This window comes from Castor canadensis, chromosome 17 (genome assembly GCF_047511655.1).
Source record: "Castor canadensis chromosome 17, mCasCan1.hap1v2, whole genome shotgun sequence".
NCBI classification, from domain to species: domain Eukaryota; kingdom Metazoa; phylum Chordata; class Mammalia; order Rodentia; family Castoridae; genus Castor; species Castor canadensis.
In genome coordinates, this window is record NC_133402.1 from 48569489 (window position 1) to 48591577 (window position 22089).

Below are 22089 nucleotides of genomic sequence, written 5' to 3' on the forward strand. Positions count from 1 at the left end.
TATTTTTAGTTTTTTGAGAAATCTTCATACTAATTTCTATAGTAGCTACACTAATTTTACAATCCCATCAACAGTTGTATAAGGGTTTCTTCTCCACTGCAACCTTGCCCAGTATTTGGTTTGTTTCCTTAGCCATAGCCATTCTAACTAGGGTAAGATTATATCAGTATCATTTTGATTTACATTTCCTTTATGGATTAGGATTTTTAACATTTCTTCATGTGTTTATTTCTGGCTTGATTTTTGACATAGGGTCTTAATAACTTTTTGTTTTGGCCTCAGCTACCCATGAACTGCAGTCCTCCTGATCTTTGCTTCTCAAGTAGTTTAGTATTATAGACTTGAGTAACCATGCCCAGCTAAATCAAGCTTTTTTTTTTTTTTTTTTTTGAGTAAGTGTTCATTGCAGCTGGGTGCTGGTGGTTCACACCTGTAATCCTAACTACTCAGGAGGCAGAGATAAGGAGGATTGGAGTTTGAAGCCAGTCTGGGCAAATAGTTTATAACACCTTAGCTCGAAAAAACCCTTCACAAAAAAGGGCTGGTGGAGTGGCTCAAGGTGTAGGCCCTGAGTTCAAACCTCAGTACTGAAAAAAAAAAAGTGTTCATTGCAATTTTTCAAGTCTTTGCTAATTTCTGGAATCCTGAAAAAAATCATTTTGATAATTTTTGCCAGTCTTTTCACTGATTTTATGGAGGAGAGGGTTTTGAAGGTCTCTTCTGCCATTCCTGCAGTGTCCTTTTGATTGATTTTAAAGTACATTTCTTCTTCCTCTGGGAGCTGTAGATTAAGGGGGAGTCCCACTATATAAGAATCAAGTAGGATTTATTATACATTGAGTTCCTGCTCACATTAGTGTACATTCTAATGGTGAAATGAGATAAATAATAAAAAATTGATATGCTTGAACTTATAATTTTGTGAATGATTTGAGGAATATGAAGTAAAGAGGTCTAGAGTAACTTTTGGGGGCACTTTTAGATTCAGTGGTCCAGGAAGACCTATTTAAGAAGGGATCCTAGCTGAATGAACGAAGAATAACCTTCATGCAGTTTATAATTTTGGGAAAGTGAGCAAAGTATTAAAAAATATTAAGAAATAAAAGGTATTTATTAATAAAAGCATGTGTTTCCTCATCCTTTTTCAGGTTAATATGTAATACGTGTGTGTGTGTTTGTGTGTGTCTATGATTATGTTGCCCAAGGACTGTAACCAAATGTTTTCTATAAGGATCTGCATAATTTGATGTAGTAGAAACGTCATTGTGGGTCTGGAGGCATGACTCAAGTGGCAGAGTGCCTGCCTTGCAAGTGCAAAGCCCTGAGTTCAAATCCTAGTTCACCAAAAAAGAAAATTAACCAAGAGAAATGTTTGCCAGCCAGATTTTCTGCTGAGAATCATTTATTGAAAAAGCATATCAATGAATTTGATGATAAGTATTGTCTTCCTCTAGCACCAGAATTCTCTTCTAAAGGGAATATTCTTGAAGAGTAAACCATTGTGCTTTGTTTGCCCATCTGAGGATTCAGTAACTTTTGCAATTCATGGCAAATTCAGGAGTTTTTCTGCAAGAGAAATATCTGTTTAGAGAAATTGAATTTGATGAATTTAAGAGAAAAGCTACCACATTGGTAACCATACTCATGGACCAGCAGGAGGAATGTAAACAACTATTCTCTGAATTAAGGCAGACTATAGACATTCTATTTTCATTGGAGAGAAAAAGCAGAGTGGGAGCAGGCCACCACTGGATCATGCCTGTAATCCTAGCTACTTAGGAGACAGAGATCAGGAGGATTGCAGTTTGAAGCCAGCCTGGGCAAATAGTTCCACAAGACCTTATCTCAAAAAACTCTTCACAAAAATAGGGCTAGTGGAGTGGCTCAAGGTGAAGGCCCTGATTGAGTTTGAGCCCCAGTGCCACAAAAAAAAAAAAAAAAAAAAAAAAAAACAGACCGGGAGTACACAGAATAGGTGTGGATGCCTGTGTGAATTTTTTGGACCCTCTTGAGGCCACTAGGAACAACTCTTCAGTAGAAAAGATAGCAAGTAGAGGCCATGAAGTTGGGTGAAGTCAGGTTGGGTCACAGGCCTGTGGGAGGATAGGTGATGCATAGAAAGTGGTATTTAATAACAATCCAGCAGCTGACCCTCATGATTCAAGGCTTAGCCACATCAGTTTCTAGCTCTGTGGGGCATGAGCAAGTCACATGGCCTCTCTAGACTTTGGTTCTTTGAATATGACATGTAGTTAATAGCAAGGCTTTCCTTAAGGTGGTACGGTAAGGAACACAGGAGGGGAGATATAATCAAATCATGTGACTCAGGGCAGGGAACAGGGTTGGCAATCAGTGATAATGGTCAGTTCTCCTGCTATAGATGTCATTATTTTCTTTGTGATCATTCCAAAAATGAATGTTTTGGTGTTGCTTTGGTGCAAGGTTGTGAGGAAGAGCCACAGTGAATATTTATTGCCTTTCTCCTCATACTATAGCCAGTCATTTTAATGAACTCAATGTGTCTTTTTGCTTATATGTGTTATGCAAAATATATATCATTTGTGTTTATTTTTAGTTTACATAATGGTCTTGTGTTACTTGTGTTATTCTGCCCTTTGCTTTTCCTGTCAATGCAGTGTTTTAAAGATCTATACATATTGTTAAGTGAACATGTGATTTCTTCTTAGATCTGCACTGAACACCACAGGTGATTTATTGATTTCTTGACTAATCCACCCAGGTTTCCCCCAAACCTGATACCTTCCACTATAAATAACAATGCAATAAACATGTATGTCTCTTTACTATGAGAGTTTCCTTGTCATTTCCTAGGTTTGAAGTGCTATAAACTATGTATATATTTAACTTCTTACATTGTCCAAAAGTGGCAGATTGATGTAGCAACCTTCCTTTGTGTGTAACAATCTTCCCCAATGAATGTCCCATCAGCATTGAATACTTCCCAGCTTTCTGATTTTTGCTAGTATAACAGGAAAATTAGTATCTTGTTATTGTTTCAATTTTAATTCGTCTGGTTATGAGTGTTAAAGTTTAAAAGGTTAATTAGCCTTTTATCTTTATTATTCTATATAGCCATAGTCAGCCTATTTTTCTATAGCTTGCTGTATATTAAGAAAATACACATATTCTTATTTGCTGCAAGAGATAAAATAAGTTGGAATGATGAAATATCTCTTCTAGTTCTGATAGCTATCTGTGAATTTAGCCATAGTGCCCTTCATTTATCAGAGATCTTCAGTTCATCTGGAATATTGATGGGAATGAAATAATTTTTAGAATATTTTAGAGAAAACTAACTTAGTCATAATACTTAAGTCATAATCCAGGAGCATGGATTATCTCTGTATTTATTCATATGGTCTTAAATGTCCCTTAGTCAAGTTTCCAAGTTTTCTCATTGGAGGTTGGTCATACATTCAGACACGTTTCGGAACCCCCTTAATAAAGTTTATATTTTGTAATTCAATTCTACCCTTGGGTTGATAATTATAGCTACCTTTGTTTTTTTATCTTAGGTAGATCAAAGTGTCATTTAGTAAAAAGACACAAAAAATGGAAAGACCCAAATAGAATAGAAATTTCATTGCTTGCTTATATAGTGGTCCCTTGGAGCAGGTGCTTTGCATTTGAGGGTAGTTGTCTTCCAAAGAGTGATTCAGGGATAGACTTTGGAATGGTTGATTTTATGCATTAACTTGGCTGGGCCATGGTGCCCAGATATTTGGTAAAACATTATTCTGGATGTTTTTATAAGGGTGATTTTGGATGAGATTAACATTTAGATCAATGAATTGTGACTAAAACATTGCCTTCCATAATATGAGTGGGCCCCATCCAATCAGTTGAAGGCTTGAATACAACATAAAGGCTGAATTCTGGCAGCAGACAGCCTTCAGATCGTCAAACTTCAATGGCAATATCAGTTCCTCCCTGGGTTCACCCTACAGACTGTATTATGATGGATGTTTAGCAATCCCTGCAACAATTTGAAACATACATATATTATTTGCCTGGCTGGCTGGTATTGTGTTAAACAGCATCCCTGACTAGTATGACTTGTCTCTAAACCCAAAGGGAAGGAATTGAAATTTCCTGTTTAGTCAAATTAGGTTTGTAACTTTGGCTTTCTTTTAGTCTATCATTTATTCTTATGCTGGGTTTCACACATTTATTTTCTACTTTTTTGTGTCCTTTTGTATTGTGTGTCTTTGTAGGCAACATTTTATTGGATCTTCTTTTTCTTTTTAAATTTTTTATTATCATATTATTGTTGTCCTGGGGGAAGATCCAGTCTGAGAATGTCTGACCTTTAATCTCCTGAGTCTAACCCATTCATATTTACTGCAATTGCTATTATGTTAGGGTTTCTTTTGATTTAGTATTTTCTACTGTCCACTACTTTCTTTTTAAAATTTTCAACATTTTCTTCATTTTATTGGGTAGATTGAGTTTTCTTTTGAACTTAATAAGAACCAAATTTATATTATTTGTCCCTATTGATTTTGTAAGTGTATCAATATTTGTGTTGTTCATTCTACCAAGAAGATAATAGTAGAGTGTTTCTTATGCCCTTCAGACCTCCTATACTTCCCAAATGTGTTTATGTTGCTTTTGTGTGGGGTTATTATGAGTGTGATTTCTTTTCTTCAATTCTTGCCTGATTTTTCCTAAATAATAGTAGGTTTTACCAAGATATCAAATTTTTTGTAGTAATGAAGTTTGAACTTGGGGCCTTACATAGGCAAGTGATCTACCACTGGAGCCCTCAGCCCTTTTTTGCTTTAGATTATTATTCTAAAATTTTTTTCAGATAGGGTGTTTCATTTTTGCCTGGAGCAGAACTTAGATCACACTCTTCCTACCTGTACACAGGTATGTACCACCATGCTCAGCTTATTTGTTGAGATGGGGAGTATCAGTAACTTTTTTACCTGGGCTGACCTCAAATAATGATCCTCCTAATCCCCACTTCCCAAGTATCTGGGTTTGCAGGTATGAGCCACTGTGCTCAGACAAGTTTTTTATATCTCTTGTAGTTGCAGTTTCTCTTGGATTTGTCTTTCTTCTTATTTTACAATTTCCTCCAGAAGAATTTTCACTGTATGTTTTTATGTGACAACTATCTTAGATTTTATATTTTATGAATATAATTTTAGCTGAGCACTGGTGGCTTATGCCTGTAATCTTAGGCATGTACTCAGGAGGCAGAGATCAGGAGGCTCTCCATTCAAAGCCAGCCTCGGAAAATAGTTTGAGAGACCCTATCTTGAAAAAACACAATCACAAAAAAAGGACTGGTGGAATAGCTCAAAGTGCAGGTGCTGAGTTCAAAATCCAGCACTGCCAATGTTTAAATGTTTGAATGATTTGACTGAATATAAAATTCTGTGATATATATTACATTTTTTGCCTTTTAATCACTAAAGAGTACACACATATGTGTCCCCATACACATATTCCTCATCTTCTTGCATCCAGTGGTACTACATAAAATTGGATACCAATCTGATATTTTTTCCTTTAGAGGGAATCTTTTCTCTAAAAGATTTTCTAAAAGGTTTTTTAGATTTTCTCTTTGTCTTCAATATTTATAAATTTTATTATGATACATCCATGTGAATATATATATATATATATATATATATATATATATATAGGTAGGACTGGGGTTTAAATTCAGGACTATGCATTTGCAAAGCAGGTACTCTACCACATAAGCCATAACTCCAGTCTATTTTGCTCTGGTTATTTTGGAGATGAGGGGTCTCACAAACTATTTGCTCAGGCTGGCCTTCAACTGTGATCCTCCTGATCTCAGAGTAGGTAGGATTATAGATGTGAGCCATGGTGCCCAGCTTTAAAAATATTTCCTATCTTTACTCTGCCCTCTACTAAGCCCTTTCAAACTGATGTCTCTCATGGGTTTCTTTCCTGAATATGTATCTTAATTAATCATTCATATACTTACTCTCTTTTTTTTTTCAACTTCAGGGACTCCTCTACATAGATTTTGGCACAATTAGTTTTAGTCTCCATATTTATTTCTTTGTTACTCCTAACTCCAAATAGTTTAGGATGCAGTCTCTCAACTGTGTAATCTACCAGCCTTGGTGATCTGAAGGAGGAGAGGGAAGCGGTAAATGTAAGAGTAACTGGCCAGTCTCTACCTCTTTCATCAACTCCTTCCACAGTGGATCTTTTGCGCTGCCCTAATGTTATTCTTCAGAAATAGCCCCTACTGTCATGGTTGTTAGGCCTATTTTTATAGTGAAGGACCAATGACAAACGTGCATGCGTAAATAAATGGAGGCAAGAACACACCTAAAATGCTATCCTCCATATTGACATACGTGGCCACCTTTCCTTGAGGCAACAGCCATCCTCCTCCTCCAAGTCAGGTCAGTTCAGAATGTCTCATGTTTCTCTCTTCCTTTATTTTTACTCCTCCCCATCAATCTTCTTCCCTCTCCCCTCCTGCTGTTTCTCTTCTGGTTTTTTTTTCCTCTTTCTAGTTTGCCTCCCTTCCTACCTCTCTCTCTCACTTCTTTTCTCCTCTCTTCTCCTCTCTTTCTATAATGAAGGAATCATTACTTCTTTCACTCTTCAACTATTTCTCTAGAACTTATTTGGAGAAGGGACCCACAGATTACTGTATCAACATGAAGGCTGGCTGATAATGAAACCATATACTTGTGTGTATGAGCACAAAGCATTTATTTAACAATTCTGCATCTCATTTCAGTTCTTTCAAGTCTACATGTCATTTGAGTTTCTTAATAACCGAGTGAGAGGAGAACTATTACCTGTTTCACAGGTTATGGAACTGGTTGCAGAAATGTTAACTGAAAGCCTTTTTATTTTTATTTTTTTGGCAATATTGCAGTGTGAACTCAGGGCCTCCCCCTTGCGAGGCAGGCACTCAACCACTTAAGTCACAACTCCAGCCCGCCTTGTGACTTTTGTCTCAATGCTGTTTCCCCATTGAGTTCTTGGGGTAACAGGGCTCATTACCGATACCTAAGAGTAATTAAAGCTGCCAGTGGCACTGGCTCAAGATTACTGGTTTATGTAGTGGGTCCTGCATTGCTTTGTAAAAGCAACATTGGAGCCTTGGTGGAGAGGTAGAATTATGCTGTACAGTAAAATTTTGGGTAATCCCCTCAAGTTAATTTCCCATTCCTGGAACAATAAATGTTTGCATTTGAAATAAATTAACAGCATGCATCTTTGTGTTACATATTGAGGTACTAACATAGTACAAGAATCACTCCTATAAGAGGACTGCAGCTGGGCACTGGTGGCTCATGCTTGTAATCCTAGCTACTTGGGAGGCTACAATTTGAGGCCATCCTGGACCCTATCTTCATGAGATTCTATCTACAAAAATAACCAGAACCAAATGGACTGGATGCGTGACTTAAGCAGTAGAACACCTGGTTTGTGAGTGTGTGAGTACCTGCTTTGCAAGCATGAGTTCAAACTCAGTCCCAGAGAGAAAGAGAGAGTGAGAGAGAGAGAGAGAGAAGGAGAGAGACTATTTTTAGACTAAACACAATGAAAAAAAACTTATTATATATGAAAACAGCACAATTCTTTTTTGGATTGCTCTGATTTAGGGAAAATTGTTCCAGTTTATACTGATATGACATCTTCTCTGCAAGTCCCTCTTGCATGTCCCTAAAACCCTTTTCTCCTGTTCAATATCAATCTCTAATTTAGCACATAAGTGTTCCTTAGAACACCAGTTCCTTTGAGACCAGTCTTTAGAAGTCCTTAAGTTTAAAATCACCACTTTGTAGATAAGAGTTTGAAATAGACATAAGACCAGAGGTTTATTTGAACAGGGGTGTGGACTGAGATATGGTCCCAGTAATAAGATAAGGGGATTCAGCAGGATTTTCTATGAATTTGCTCAGTTCAACAAGTGTCTGACAGATGTTGAACTTGTGAGATTTCTTTATAGTTACACCAAATCATAAAAGTATGTCAATGGTCCTTCTAATTTCTCTTTAGCAGAACAGGATTACATTCATATTTCCTAAAGTGAATGTGTATGTGCTAATCTATAAATCAGATGAGCCTTGTGAGCTTGTCGTGGAGATTGACAGAAATATTATCATAACATTATTACTAAATTATATAATTATCCAATTTTACTTGCTTTACAACTCTCATACTCTTTATGTTCCTCTCTCTCTCCGCCCCCCCCACCGTCCCCCATCCTTTCCCTCCTTGCTGGGGATTGATCCAGGGACTCATGTCATGCATACTAGGCAACCACTCTACCACTGAGCTATATCTCTAGCCCTTTATCATTTGCAATGATTTATCTAGTCCCGCCCACAAGTCTGATGTAATGAGCTCTATGGTAATGATCCTAATTTCAAGGTCATAATTAGACCTTGAAATAAAAAGATTCAGAGTTAAGGCAAATGGCATTCCATTCATCTCAGAATGACTGTTCATATCCAATTAGTGTCTTCTGTCAGTGATTCAGAAATTGGGCATAGCACGGGAGAAAAAGAGTTGAGTAGATGTTCTTTATTGCTGAATCATAGACCAAGATATGTAACTTTCCCTGGAAGATGTTATTTTTGAGATGGTTGGGAAAATTTGAATAGGAAGTACATATTAGAAGATGGATTTACACTAATTAGGTGTGATAATGTTGATGGGGTATGTAGGGAAATGTCCAAACTTCTTAGAGGTATACTCTGAATATGTAGGAGTAAAAGAAATGATGTCTGAGACTGTAATATGCTTCATCAAAGAAAAAAAGAGAAATAATAGAGGGAGGGAATGTGGTGAATACCTCACAATTTGTAGAACTTATATGATAGATATATAGGGTTCATTATACTACTGTTTCTACTCTTATGTGTGTTTGAAAATTTTCATAACAGAACATTAAAAGTCCTTGACAAGTAAGCTTTTAAATGTGTCTGTTTTACTCCTACAAGTGAAAAATAAAAGTGACTTTACTTACACATAGCCCATCGTGCAGTTTAGTTATATTAAACCCTTCATATCTGAAAGAAATTATATTTTGAAATTATTATTTTTGCTCTGTGGTATATAATAAATTATGATTAAATTTTACTTGATAATCTTTGGCTAAGTTCGAGAAGGAAAACTGTTAGTTGTGAATTCTTACTTAACAAATATTTGGAAATATCTACTATATGGCTGCTTATTTGCCAGAGAGTTTCAATACATAAAATATAGTCATCCTGAAGCAAAATACAGAAATTCAACACAAACTTTGAAGATTCAAGTAGAAATAGAGAGTGTGATCTAAAGTTAAAACATGCATTTGATGAAAGTTGAGATATTACTACATACAGAATTAAAAAGGATTATAAGAGAATATTGCGAACAATTATTTGTCAACAAATTAAATAGGTGAAATAGACAAATTCATAGAAACACCAAATTACCTAAACTGACTCAAGAAGAAATAAAAAGTCTCAATAGATCTATAACAAGTAAAGCCATTGAATCAATAATAAAACATCTCCCAAGAAAAAGTTTAAGACCAATGACTTCAGTAGTGAATTCTACCAAATATTTTTCAAAGATTTAATACCTACCTTTCTGAAACTCTTCCAAACAATGGACTAAGAGGGAACACTTCCAATTTATTGTATGAAGGCAGCATTATCATGATTCCAAAGACATCACACACACACAGACACACATACAGAGAGAGAGAGAGAGAAAGAGAGAGAGAGAAATACCCCTTAGGAACAAAGGTTTAAAAATGCCCAACATAATTCTAGCAAAATAAAAATAATGGCATATTAAAGGGATCATATACTATGATCAAGTGGGACTTATCCTAAGAATTCAGGGTGGTTCAACCTAAATATAACAATATAAGGGCTGAGGGTATGGCTCAAGTGGCAGAGTACTTGTCTACCAACTGCAAGACACTGGGTGCAAACCTCAGTATTGCCAAAAAAATAATAATAGAATAACTTCACATTTATAGAATGAAGGGAAAACACATGATAATTTTAGTTGATGAAACACACACATACACAAAACCAGATGCAATGGTGCACACCTGAAGTTTAGCACTCAGGAGGTAGAAGTAGGAAGACTGCTTGATTCCAAGAATTCAAATTCAAGACCAGCCTGGGCACTATAGTGAAACCCTGTCTAAAAGCATACACACACACACACACTATATATATATACATATATATATATGTATATATATATATTCAAAAAATCTAACATTTTTTCATAATAAAAATATGCAAAAAACTAGGACCAGATGCGAACATACTCAATGTGATAAAGAACACCTACGAAGAACCTATAGCCAAGATCACACTCAGTGGTGAAAGATTGAACAATTTCTCTCTAAGATCTGGAACAAGACAGGACTGCCTGCTTTCAGCACTGATATTCAACATTATATTGGAAATTCTAGGCAGAACAATTGGGCAAGAGAAAGAAATAAAAGATCTAAATTGGAAAAAAAAGAATTAAAACTATCTCTATTCAGATATGTCATGATCCTATATGTAGAATCTCAAAGAATTAATATAAAACTACAACAACTAATAAAAATTTTTTAGCAAAGTTACAGGAAATAAGATTAATGCCTTGCTGTTGTTTCTATAAATCAGCAATGAATGATGGAAAAATAAAATTAATAATTTTATTTACAATAGCATAAAAAACTCTAGTAATCAGTTTAACCTGGAATGTAAAACGCTTGTACACTGAAAACTGAAACATTGCTGAAGGAAATTAAAGAATATCTAAATAAAAGAAAAATATCTCATGCTCATTGATCAGAAGAATTAACATTGTTAAAATGACAATACTACCCAAAGCAATCTGCAGATTGAATGCAATCTCTGTTAAAATTCCAATGATCATTTTTTACTTTTGCAGAAATGGAAAATCCAGTCTTCATATTAGAATGCCTATAATTCTAGCTATTTGGAAGGCTGAGAACCAGAGGGTTATGTTTCAAGGCCAGCCTGGGCAAATAGTTTGTGAGACCCCCCCATCTCCAAAATAAGCAGAGCAAAAATGGGCTGGAGGTATGGCTTAAGTGGTAGAGCACCTGCTTTGTAAGCATGAAGCCCTCAGTTCAAACCCCAGTCCTACCAAATAGAAAATGATATGGAATTGCAAAGGACCCTGAGTAGCCAAAAATATAATATATATATATATGCATTCTTTTTGTTGTTGTTCAGTGGTAGAGTACTTGCCTAGCATGAACAAGGCCCTGGGTTCAACCTCCAGCAATGTAATAATGTAATAATAATAATAATAATAATTATTATTATTATTATTATTATTGTCTTAGGAGTTGCTCTGGGGCTAAAAGTAAAATTTTAATTTATACAGATCTAATTTGGATTAATAACAATTACAGGAGTATTCAAAGATGTTTTATAAATATGTATATATATTATATATTCCTATATTCCTTCTTTGAGCTATTATTGCCACATAAATTATATCTTTATACATTGTATGTCAATTAGCACAGACTTATAATTATTGCTTTATGCAGTTGTTTTTTAAATCAGGAGAAAAAGATTTATTCTAAAAAATACATGTTGGTCACTGGTAGCACCAGCCCCCAAGAAGATTATTATGCTTCCTTTTCTTCTTTTTTAAATTAATACCCTGCTAGTATTAATTAGTAATACTAATTAGTAAAAGTAGTAGTATTTTTAATTAAACCCCAGACACTGGGGTTTGAACTCAGGGCCTGCATGCTTGCTAAGCAGGCACTCTTACTGCTTGAGCCACTCCACCAGTCCTATTATTCCTTCTCTTGAGGAGAAGCCAAGAAGAGGAAGGGAGAAAGAGATAAATTTGTTCTACTCTTGTGTCTTTGCTTTTTTCTCTACAATACTGAACTTAACTTCTAAATCTCAGAAAGGGTGTGAATTTTCTCCTTAAAAGAAGTAGATGTTAGGGAGTTCGCCCACCTCTGTAAGTGGTTTCCCTAATGCACACTTCTGTTTCTCACTCTTCCCCTTAGATCAGAGAATTTGGCATTTCACATGGATGTCACCCAAAGTTTTTAACATGTAATAGGTCCCCAAACTAAACCACATACCAGGATGAAAGTTAAAGAAATGTTTTGGAGAATAACATTCAAAGGCCAATAAACCATTACCTGGGAAAATTCTTCACCCAGTTTCTTCCTCTTCTTTATCAAGGTTTTGTTCTTTGGTAAGGGTGGGGGTGGGCATGACTCTTGTCTATGGTCTCATGAACTCAATGCCATGGCTACTAGCTACCGAGTTCCCTCTACTTGATCCTTTTCCAGGCTCTACATAGCACTCTTACTTCCATAGCTTTCTGTTTCTGCATTGCCTGTTAGGTAACTTTTGGGAGGAGAGGGAGCAATGGAAGAAATGGAGGAGCAAATAGTAGAGAAGTCTCTGTTGGGGGGAAGATCTACTGGATGATGTAGGAAGTGAACTGAGAAAGTCACCTCTATTTTGGTCATCCTTAACCTTCTGGCTTGTGAGAGTGAGAATAAAATCAGGACTTACAGAATTTTGTAGCAGAGATGGCACTCACCACTGTAGGTAACCCGGTCACTCCGCATATAGGTTCACTTGGCTTAAAGTAGGAGAGAAGCCAGCACTTCTTTAGGTTCTTGATGCACAGGACCTGAAGGTAAGATACAGAAGACTGCTTCAGTTGCTTTTCTCCAGATCCTTTGGCCATTATCATTGGTACCAGAAGCAAGAGATGAAGTAAGGGACACCAGACTGGACGTTCAGAGAACAAGTTTCAGAATCCTCAGTGTTTGACCCCAGAACTTTAACTATGCCTATATAATATATAATCTGGGTACTCCCAAGTGCCCCATAAATTCCTTATTAGGATGAAAATTCCTATCCTACTAGTCACAGCATATGTTTTTTTAGTTTATAGAAAGCAAAAGTAGGAAAAAGTCTTTCAATACTGGAAATTCTTACGAACATTGCTGAGTGACTTATATGTGGGGTCTTAGATGGCAGTGGGCACAAATTTATCATAGCAGGGTTAGAAAGTAGGAGGAAGCTGATAAAAAGAATTCATCATGGGGTCTTAGTGTGAGGAAAGCAGGATATATATCCTGGAATATAGTAAAAGAAAGAGTGTCCACTGTAGCCTGGGACCAACCAGAATTCCTGCCATAACCTTTTCATCCTTTTAATGGTGCAGACAGAATACTTGCTACCTCCCCTTCTCCTCTTCCTCCCTTTCCTCTTCCTCCTCCTCTTCCTTCCCCTCCTCTTCTTTCTTTTGTACTAGAGTTTGAACTCAGGGCCTTGCACTTGATAGGCAAGCACTCTACCACTTGAGCCTTGTCTCCAGGACTTTTTGCTTTAGGTTATTTTTCATATAGGGTCTCCTGCTTTTTGCTGGCCTTAGACCATAATAATCCTACCTATGCCTCCTGTTAGCTGGGATGACAGGCATATGCCACCATGCTTAGTTTGGCTTATTTGTTGAGATGGTGTCTCACTAACTTTTTTTTGCCTGGGCTGGCCTGAAACTTCGATCCTCCTGAGTAGCTGTGATTACAGACATGACTGTCATGCCCAGCTTGCACTTGTATGAATACGATTAGAGTAATGTGTGGAAAGAGGGCTCAGGGCTATCAAATGTACTCTATTTTGGTGACTCAGTTTTCATGATTATGTTATTCCCATGTAAGTTCCCTCTGCCCCCGGCCTCCCAGAAGAAAGACCTGGGGCTATCAGGAAAATTGGCTCTCTTTCCCATTCCTGTTCTTGGGAACCAAGGAAGCCTACAGAGCTTACCTTTGTCTCTTTGAGGTCTGTTTCCTTGGAGGACATAGGAAGAGAGAAGTCTGGAAAAAAAAAAAAACATACACATAGTTTCTGTTCTGTCCTGTGTCCTCTAGGAAAAAAGCTAGAATGAGAGCATCCCTGTTTATCAGTAGGAACATAAAATGCCATCAGAAGAGGCTGGGGTTCCTCTTTGGTGCAAAGCTGCCTTCTAAAGGAGTTAAGAACAGGAAACTTCAGCCTCTTGCCCTCTAGTGAAATGGAGATCTGGCTCACCCACTTCACTGGTAAATAACTACTCTATAATTCTTCTTTGTTGTTTTAGAAAACACACTGTTAATTATAAATTACCATGAAATAGTTATATTGAGATACGGTAAAAGATGCTGAGTTTTAGGCTGGCGGAGTGCCTCAAAGTTGGTAGACTGCCTGCCTAGCAAGCATGAGGCTCTGTTCAAACCCCAGTATTGCGAAAAAAAAAAAAAAAAAAGGTGCTGAGTTTCACTAAGGTTTATATGTTCAATCTGAATCAGTCTTTGCAATTATACATGTACTGTATGTAAAGTTTTATATTACATAACTATATAATCATAGTATAGCCTCATAATTGTATAGTATATATAACATGTATGCTATATTATCTGCTCTTCCTATCTGCTTTATTAAGTTATAATTCATGTATCGTATCACCTAGTTAAAGGATTCACCTATGCTAAGGTTGGCATACTAATATATTCAGAGTCATCTGAATGTAACCGTCATCACAATCAATATTGGAACATTTTCATCACAAAAGAAACCCTGTACCTATTAGTAGTCACTTGTCATGCCCCTTCTACCCCTGTTGATATGGAGCCAGCTATTAAGCTCTGCTAATTGCCAGATGGTTGCTCTGTTGTTTTCACCAATTCTCTGAAGAATGAATTGCTGCACAGTCAATCCAATTAAATTTGAACTCTTTTTCAGGGTAGTTTTTGAGACCAGTCTTTGAAGTTTGTTCTGATCCCCAGGAGGTTCTTTTTAGCAATCTTCATTTCCTGGTTCTTTCTGTTAAACAAGTGGGCCTGTGGCTTAGCATATTGTTCTCATGGAGCCACCTGGCCACTGGCCACCTGCTTCCTTTTTCTTTTCTTTTTTCTTTTTGTTGGTGGTACTAGGGTTTGAACTCAAAGCCATACACTTGCTAGACCAGTGCTCTACCATTTGAACCACACCCCCAGCCCTTTTAGTTTAATTTTTTTTAAATATAGGGTCTTATGCTTTTGCTTAATACCAGGCTCAGATCTCAATCCTCCTATCTCTTCCTTTTACTCAGTTCATCTGCTTCCTCTTAATTGCTGACTATCCAATCTCCATTGTTTTTGAGGGTGCCCTTAAAGTTGAACTCCAGTCCTTCTATTACAAATAAAGTCAGTTTCTTTGGAAAAGACTCTGGAGTTCTCTGTTCTTATGGTCTGCCTATTTCCCTAGACAAAATATTTATGCCACAGCTCTGGACAGTGGCCTGCTTATCTCAGAGTGACAACCTCTGATATTCTCAGCTTATTTCTCCAAGCCTGGAACCACCAACCTAGAAGCAAGCTGGAGTGAGGATGATTACGGCCCCACTATTCTCAGCTTCCCTAGGTTGGGGTAGAGTTTCAGCCCTACAAATGAGAGTTGGTGGGAAAAGGGAGCCCTCTACGTATTGGTTTCATAACACAGAGCTTGAGGGTAGGGTGAAAAAATTTGGTGACATGCCTCTTCCAGGGAAATACCATGGCTCTCAACTATAAGCTTGGGAGAGACAGAGACTCATCCTGGCCATACTTGCCCAGAATGGAGTTCCTATCATGTTGAACTGGTCAGCGGAGGGAAAAGGGTGACATGTTCTACATGCTGTCAGTGTTCTTACTTTTTGAAATACTTATCAAACTATGTGTTAATACTTGGTGTGCGTGATAATATCTATGTATCTCCCATCACTGGTGTGTCACACTGTGAGGCCAGGGACCATCCCTGCTGTACAACCAGTGTCCAGTCCAGTTCAGCACACAATATATATTTAGTGGATATGTAACTAACTGGGTGCTGTGGAACCCACCATGATAGTAAGGGTTGTATCACAAAGGCTTCTTCTATGTTTAGTATAGTAGAACTAAGACAGGATTTGAACTAAAAAAAGATGATGATGGTAGCAGTATGGATAATGAGTTAGATTAAGTCAAGCTGTCACCAGGAAAACACCCTCTCAAATTCTTAAGAAAAACAATTCCTTTTTGCTAACCAATGTTCCATTTCAGATAAGATACCCACTTAATGGGCTAAAGACATCTGGGATGTTGGCTGCTGCTGTTAATAGGATACAGAATGGAACAGGGCCGAACTGGTTTCAGTCAAAAAGGACAACATGGCCTGGCACTGGTGGCTCACACTGTAATCCTAGCCACTCAGGAGGCAGAGATCAGGAGGATCACATTTTGGAGCCAACCCGGGCTAAATAGTTCGAGAGACCATATCTCGAAAAAACCCTTCACAAAAAAGGGCTTGTGGAGTGACTCAAGGTCTAGGCTTTGAGTTCAAATGCCAGTACCACAAAAAAGAAAAAGTACCACACACACACAAAAAAGACACCATGTTGACCAGCTATTCACCTCAGACTCATTACCATTGCATTGTAATACATTATTTAGTACACTTCCCCACGTGCCAGCACCATCTTAATCTGGTCCTGTTGGATACAAACTATATTCATCCCATACATGGACTGAAGGGAAGTGGTTCCACCGATATAAAATCCTCCCTTTTCTCCTCCTACCTTCCCCCCACTGCCCCAAAGAGTTCTCAGCTTTTGTTCAGCTGATAAACTGAGTTGTGAGGCTTTTTCTTCCTGCTTTTCCTAGTCTCTGACTCAGTCGTCACTTAGATTTGCTGTTGGTTCCACAATTCTGACCCAGTTTGGGGTAAAAAAAAAAAATGGTAAAAGAAAAAAAGCTGGAAGCAAATAGAACAGTTAAAAAGAGTATTTAAAACTTTTCAGAGTTGCTGGGAAATGGAATTTTGACTATAGATTGGGCAGATTTAAAGCAACAGTCCTAATTCTACTTTACTACCACCACACTCTGAGGACAAAACTCTGCTACCCCCAGCAAAAAAAAAAAAACAACTTTTCAGAGACTAATAAGAACCTTCATTAAGGAAATGTTAGAAAGGTGTGAGTTTATGTGATACATATAATGTGTTCTGTCAATTGGACTTGGTCACTGAGGATGAGCACTCAGGAAAGGAATGGTATGAGGGAAAATATAAGGCAATACAAGGACAAGGAAAGAATTTTTAAGAAAGATTGGGTGGTTGAGTAATGGCGTGTTCCCCATGGAGGGCTGGCATAAGACTACATCAGAAGGGAATGCATTCTGATGCCAGTAGGCAGTGTGCCCAGTAGCAGTGGGGGTGAGGGCTGAGAGAAAACGGAGGATGTGTGGAAATACATCTAGATTTCTCCAGAGGGGATTAAAGTGGAAGGGGAGCAGCAGGAAAGGACCTTTTGTTTTGTTTTGTTTTCCATAAGATATGAGAGGCATGAAGAATAGTTTTCAAATTGTTACAAAAGTGAAAAAAATATATATATATATTTTGGCTTAAACATCAGAAATTTATTCTCACACATCTGGAGGCTGGAAATTAAAGTGTTATTGGGGCCAGGCTTCTCCAGAAGGCTGAAGGAAGAAGTTTTCCTTTCCTCTTCCAGATTCTGGGGGTGCCAGCAATTCTTTGGCTGTCTCTGCCACTATCTTGACATGACTTTCTTCCCTGTGACTTCCTTTTTTTTTTTATTTTATTATTCATATGTGCATACAAGGCTTGGGTCATTTCTCCCCCCTCTCCCCACCCCCTCCCTTACCACCCACTCCGCCCCCTCCCTCTCACCCCACCCCCTCAATACCCAGCAGAAACTATGAAAAATATTTTAAATGAGAGGTAGCAATTCTGGGAAGTAAGAGATTGAAGGAAAACAAATGAGGAGCATCAGAGTCTAACCCGGAAAAGAATGTGTGGAGGCCTCAGAGATCTCTCCAATTTAACCACGAACACTACTTTTGGTAAAACCAGCCATTACCCAGAGTAATATCAGAGTTCACGTCCACAGAGCCTAACGTTCCTTTTGGATTTGAGCTATGTAAATATGCAGACTCTGGAAATAAACATTTCCAATATCTGAGTGTTCTGAATGATAACCTGGTATTTTGGAAAATTCAATGTTTCCAGATTTGGAAGGCTTAGATTCAAGTCCCTGCTTAGATACTAATGACATTGTGTGGATTTTTTTCTTCCTCCAGATTTTAGTTTCACCTGAAACATGAAGAATTAGGATTAAACAAAACTAAATGACATTTCCACCTCTAATTGTCACATAATCTGAATCTACTGCAGAATATATGGGTACAGGAAAGATTTGTAACTCACCAATTGCAAAAGCAGTCCACATGAAGATGGCAAGAAGAACAACGATGGCATTTGAGAAGGTCGCCTTCATGGTGAAGCTGTGGAAACATGTAGTTTTTGATGGTAGTAGTACCAGGGGATGAGATAAGTAAACCCTAACCCCGCCAGCTCCACTTGCTTGGAGTTTATTCCCACTGGTTTTGCTGTAGAAGACACCCCCAACTGAAGCCACTTAAAGACTGTTCTCCAGTGAGTTTATCACCCCCTTCCTCTGGAGGAAAGTTGCTTTTCTCTATCTCTCTTAGTTCACCAGGGAAAAGTAGCTGTTTGCTATCTCCTGTTCTCCAGGGAAAACATGCCTTTTTGTATCCTAATAATTAACTGCAGAATTAACTACTCCTGAGAAGAGGAACAAAAAAGACATGAGTCATATAACTTTCTGTAACTTTTCTTTTGATTTACAGAACCCAGAACATCCAGTGACCTGCAGCTAACAGCAGCCTGTGTCTTAGAAAAACAGAGCGCCGAGATTTGTAACTACCTTGGTGCCCGCCAAAAACCTCTATCTTCTTTAATTTGCCAGTTTTCCAAATACATCTTTTTTCTTGCCCCAACAATTTGTTCTGAGTCATCGGTGAGTCATTGGCTTTTTCAAGTGGTGAGCAATGAATGTGGTTTATGGTTACTGGAGGACAGAAAAAATTCCATGTGAAGTACAAATTGTTGCAGATTCCTTGCTAACCATGAAATGAAATCAAAATACATGGTCCTTTCCCAGGTCATTTGAAATGAATTATGTTGGATACAAATGGACTCACATATGCTATTCTATCAATAAAAGAAAGGGAATGTCCTGCTGGAAGCCTAGGAACAAAACTGCTACAGCATGGAGTTTTCTTTAAAGGAGCAGTTTAGTTATTAGACTCTCATAGCCCAAGAATGTGGAAAGCAATATGGCCAGCCTCTGCTCTGCAGAGCAAAGCTGCTGTCCATGTAGTGTCTGGCCAGACATCCTACATCTCTCAGGTCTGTGATGGAGGTGGTTCTCCATCCCTCAGCCCCACTCCCCAAAAAAAGAAGAGGGATGGCATAAAAATTACATAGGAATAATCATTAACACAATGTCTTCTTGGATAATTATAGCCTTGATTTCAGCAGACTTAATGGAAGCTAAATTAAATTGAGATGGAACCCATTTCTGAGAAAGGATTTTAATTCTGTGAAGTTCCTTTTGTAGGCGGTAAGGGGCCAATCTGTAAAGCAGGTAGAATTGTTCTCAGCTTCTTGACTACTGTGAGGGGTCACAGCTGGCCAGAAAGTATTGCTGGGGGGCAGATGAAAGAATTCCTGGAGACCAACTGCCACACAAGAGTCCAGCTTTTGGGAGCCTGGAAATGTAAGCTCAGGCTTATGCAGTTCCAAATCTTAGGAAAAGACTGAATTTTCAGACACATTGCTTGCTTTCTGCTAAAATAAGGAATGTGCCACTCTGCCAGAGCATGGTCTTTTACAAATTATTAAATAAAACTATATATCTCATTGTTAACAAAGGAAGAAAGAAGGAAGGAAGAAAGAAAACTATTTTTAAACGTAAATTTTAGAAGATGCCAGGAAAAAGGCTAATAAAGAGTATTTTAAGGGAAAGAATAAATGCTAGGAGCTTTTCAATGAAACATGTAAAGTTTATATTGACTCTGAGATGAAGGGTAATAGTAACCAGGAAGCTCAGTGACATGTATAAGTAAGAAATGAGAAGGGACAAAGCAAGGACCCTCACTCCAACACTCTTCACTTCTCATAAGGTTGTTACTTTGGTGTTATTATTTAGTAACCAGTATAATTGCTAAAGTGAAAACCATAGACAATTTCTCAAGAGCTCACTTGCACTAACCAAAAATACAGATCATGCTGATTGACATTTTATTTGCTAGTTTCTCTCCTCTTCATCCTACATATTTTCCAGACAAATGATAAATCTAGGTAATTTGTGCCTCAGACCTTCCCTGAGTAGAGCAAATAATAAATAATGCAACACTTTTCTATTAAAAACTTGCATATTAATAAGTCCATTTTACCTGCTGTGACTTCTGCAGTTGCTCTGAGAAACTGGCTGGGCAGGAAGGGTTTTTTTTTTTGTTTTGTTTTTGATCATTTGATAATGAAATAGCAAGACAGGCAGGACGTAGTGTCTTTTCCAGGTTACAGTGACTGGCAGTGAAAGACAGTGAACTTTGAATTAGGAAGTATAAATATACAGGTCAAACCTATCTCTTCCAAATTCCATACTCAATCTTGTGAGTTCATATTTCAACTTTCTCTGGAATCTAGCTATTCTTGCCAAACCCAAATCTATCATTTTAGATCTATGCCATAATCAATTTTTTAATTCCTAGATTTTTATCTGTACTTCATTGGTTATGTTCGGGATAGCTGCAGGTATTTACATAAGATTATAAATTACCATATCTGCTATTTAGTTAATTATTTTATCAATCATTAAAACTGTACATTCACCTTATTGAAACATTTACTTAAAACATTTCTATATTGACTCATAGAATCTTTTTTCTTTTCTCTTATTTTTTTATTTTTTATTTTTTGTGAGACAGAGTCTTACTAAGGTAGCCCAGGCTGGTATTGTACGCCAGGTCCTCCTGCTCCAGCCTCCTGAATGCTGGGATTATGGACGTGGTCCACTGTGTCTGACCTTAATCAAAGAAAAAGTAGAAAGTTATCCAGAATCTGTGAAGTTCAATCTTATGTGATAGAGTTGACAAATTCTGAAATAGACCACTCATTCCCTTAAGTGATAGCTCTTGCTACCCCACTTGGAATTAAAAACATCCTCAAAGCTGGGTGTCTGTGGCTCCCTCCCACCTGTAATTCTAGCTACTCAGGAGGCAGAGATCAGGAGGATCACAGTTCCAAGTCAGCCTGGGCAAATATTCCATGAGACCCCCATCGAGTGGCTTATGGTGTAGGCCCTAAGTTCAAACCCCAGAATCACACACACACACACACATACACACACATTTACAGAGAAATGGGGTGTGGTAGTACAGGCTTGTAATCCCAGCACTCAGAAGGTTGAGGCAGGAAGACTGTGAGTTCAAGGCCAGCCTCAGGCTACAAAGTGAGACCCTGTCTCAGAAAACAAAACAAAACAAAAACAACAGAGAAGAAGCCAGGGTAGCAGACTTAAAAAAGAAAAAAAGAAAACAGAAATTGAAGAAAAATAAATAAGCAATAAGTACAGACAAGAATCTGAAACAAAAAAACCAAGGGCTAGGGATGCAGCCCAAATGATACAGTGCCTACCTAGCAAGCATGATGCCCTGAGTTCAAACCCAGTAATACCAAAAACAAAAACAAACAACAACAAAAAAACAACAAAGACAAATGAAATAGGAATAATCAGTAAATGAAAGCTAACATCTCACCATATAAAATTTTTTTTGGTGGTATTAGGGTATGAACTCAGGGCCTCCTGCTTGCTAGGTAGGTGCTCTATCACTTGAGCCATGCCCCTAGCTTCTCACCATATAAACTTAATTTCCTGGGATAACTGCTTTGGTATAAGGTGCTTCAGAGAAAATAGCCTACACAGACAGGAATACCTGCATATTATAAGATATCTATTTCTCTAAAACAGTAAGTCAGTGAGCACAAATGAAGTGATTGGAAGTAGAAGATAATGTAAGAGAGAAAACATAATACGGTATAAATATTCCAGCCCAGAATAAGCCTGGATGAATTTATTTTGTCCATATGGTCTCTGGACTTGATTAAAAATTGAGGAGACAGTCTTCTTAAAGTCTGTGTACACTGTTGTTCTCTAAAACTTGATAAATTTCTT

The 22089-nt window shown here is 37.6% G+C and overlaps 1 protein-coding gene and 1 long non-coding RNA gene across 2 annotated transcripts in view; one reads left to right on the forward strand and one right to left on the reverse strand.

Annotated features, from left to right (window-relative positions):
• LOC141418598 (uncharacterized) overlaps nucleotides 1-18636 on the forward strand; it is a 31845-nt gene extending 13209 nt beyond the window's left edge. The window contains exons 3-4 of the long non-coding RNA XR_012443239.1: nucleotides 13925-14095; nucleotides 18128-18636. This is a non-coding gene — a long non-coding RNA (uncharacterized lncRNA). The remainder of the gene's footprint in view (nucleotides 1-13924; nucleotides 14096-18127) is intronic.
• Nucleotides 1370-20344, reverse strand: Spink8 (serine peptidase inhibitor Kazal type 8 (putative)). Its single transcript, XM_074059975.1, is given in 8 exon segments — nucleotides 1370-1566; nucleotides 9008-9050; nucleotides 12558-12606; nucleotides 12609-12678; nucleotides 13821-13870; nucleotides 18255-18331; nucleotides 18775-18918; nucleotides 20309-20344. Coding segments are annotated over 7 exon segments (357 nt in total). The 5' UTR covers nucleotides 18831-18918; nucleotides 20309-20344; the 3' UTR covers nucleotides 1370-1554.
• Between the last annotated feature and the right edge of the window lie 1745 nt (nucleotides 20345-22089).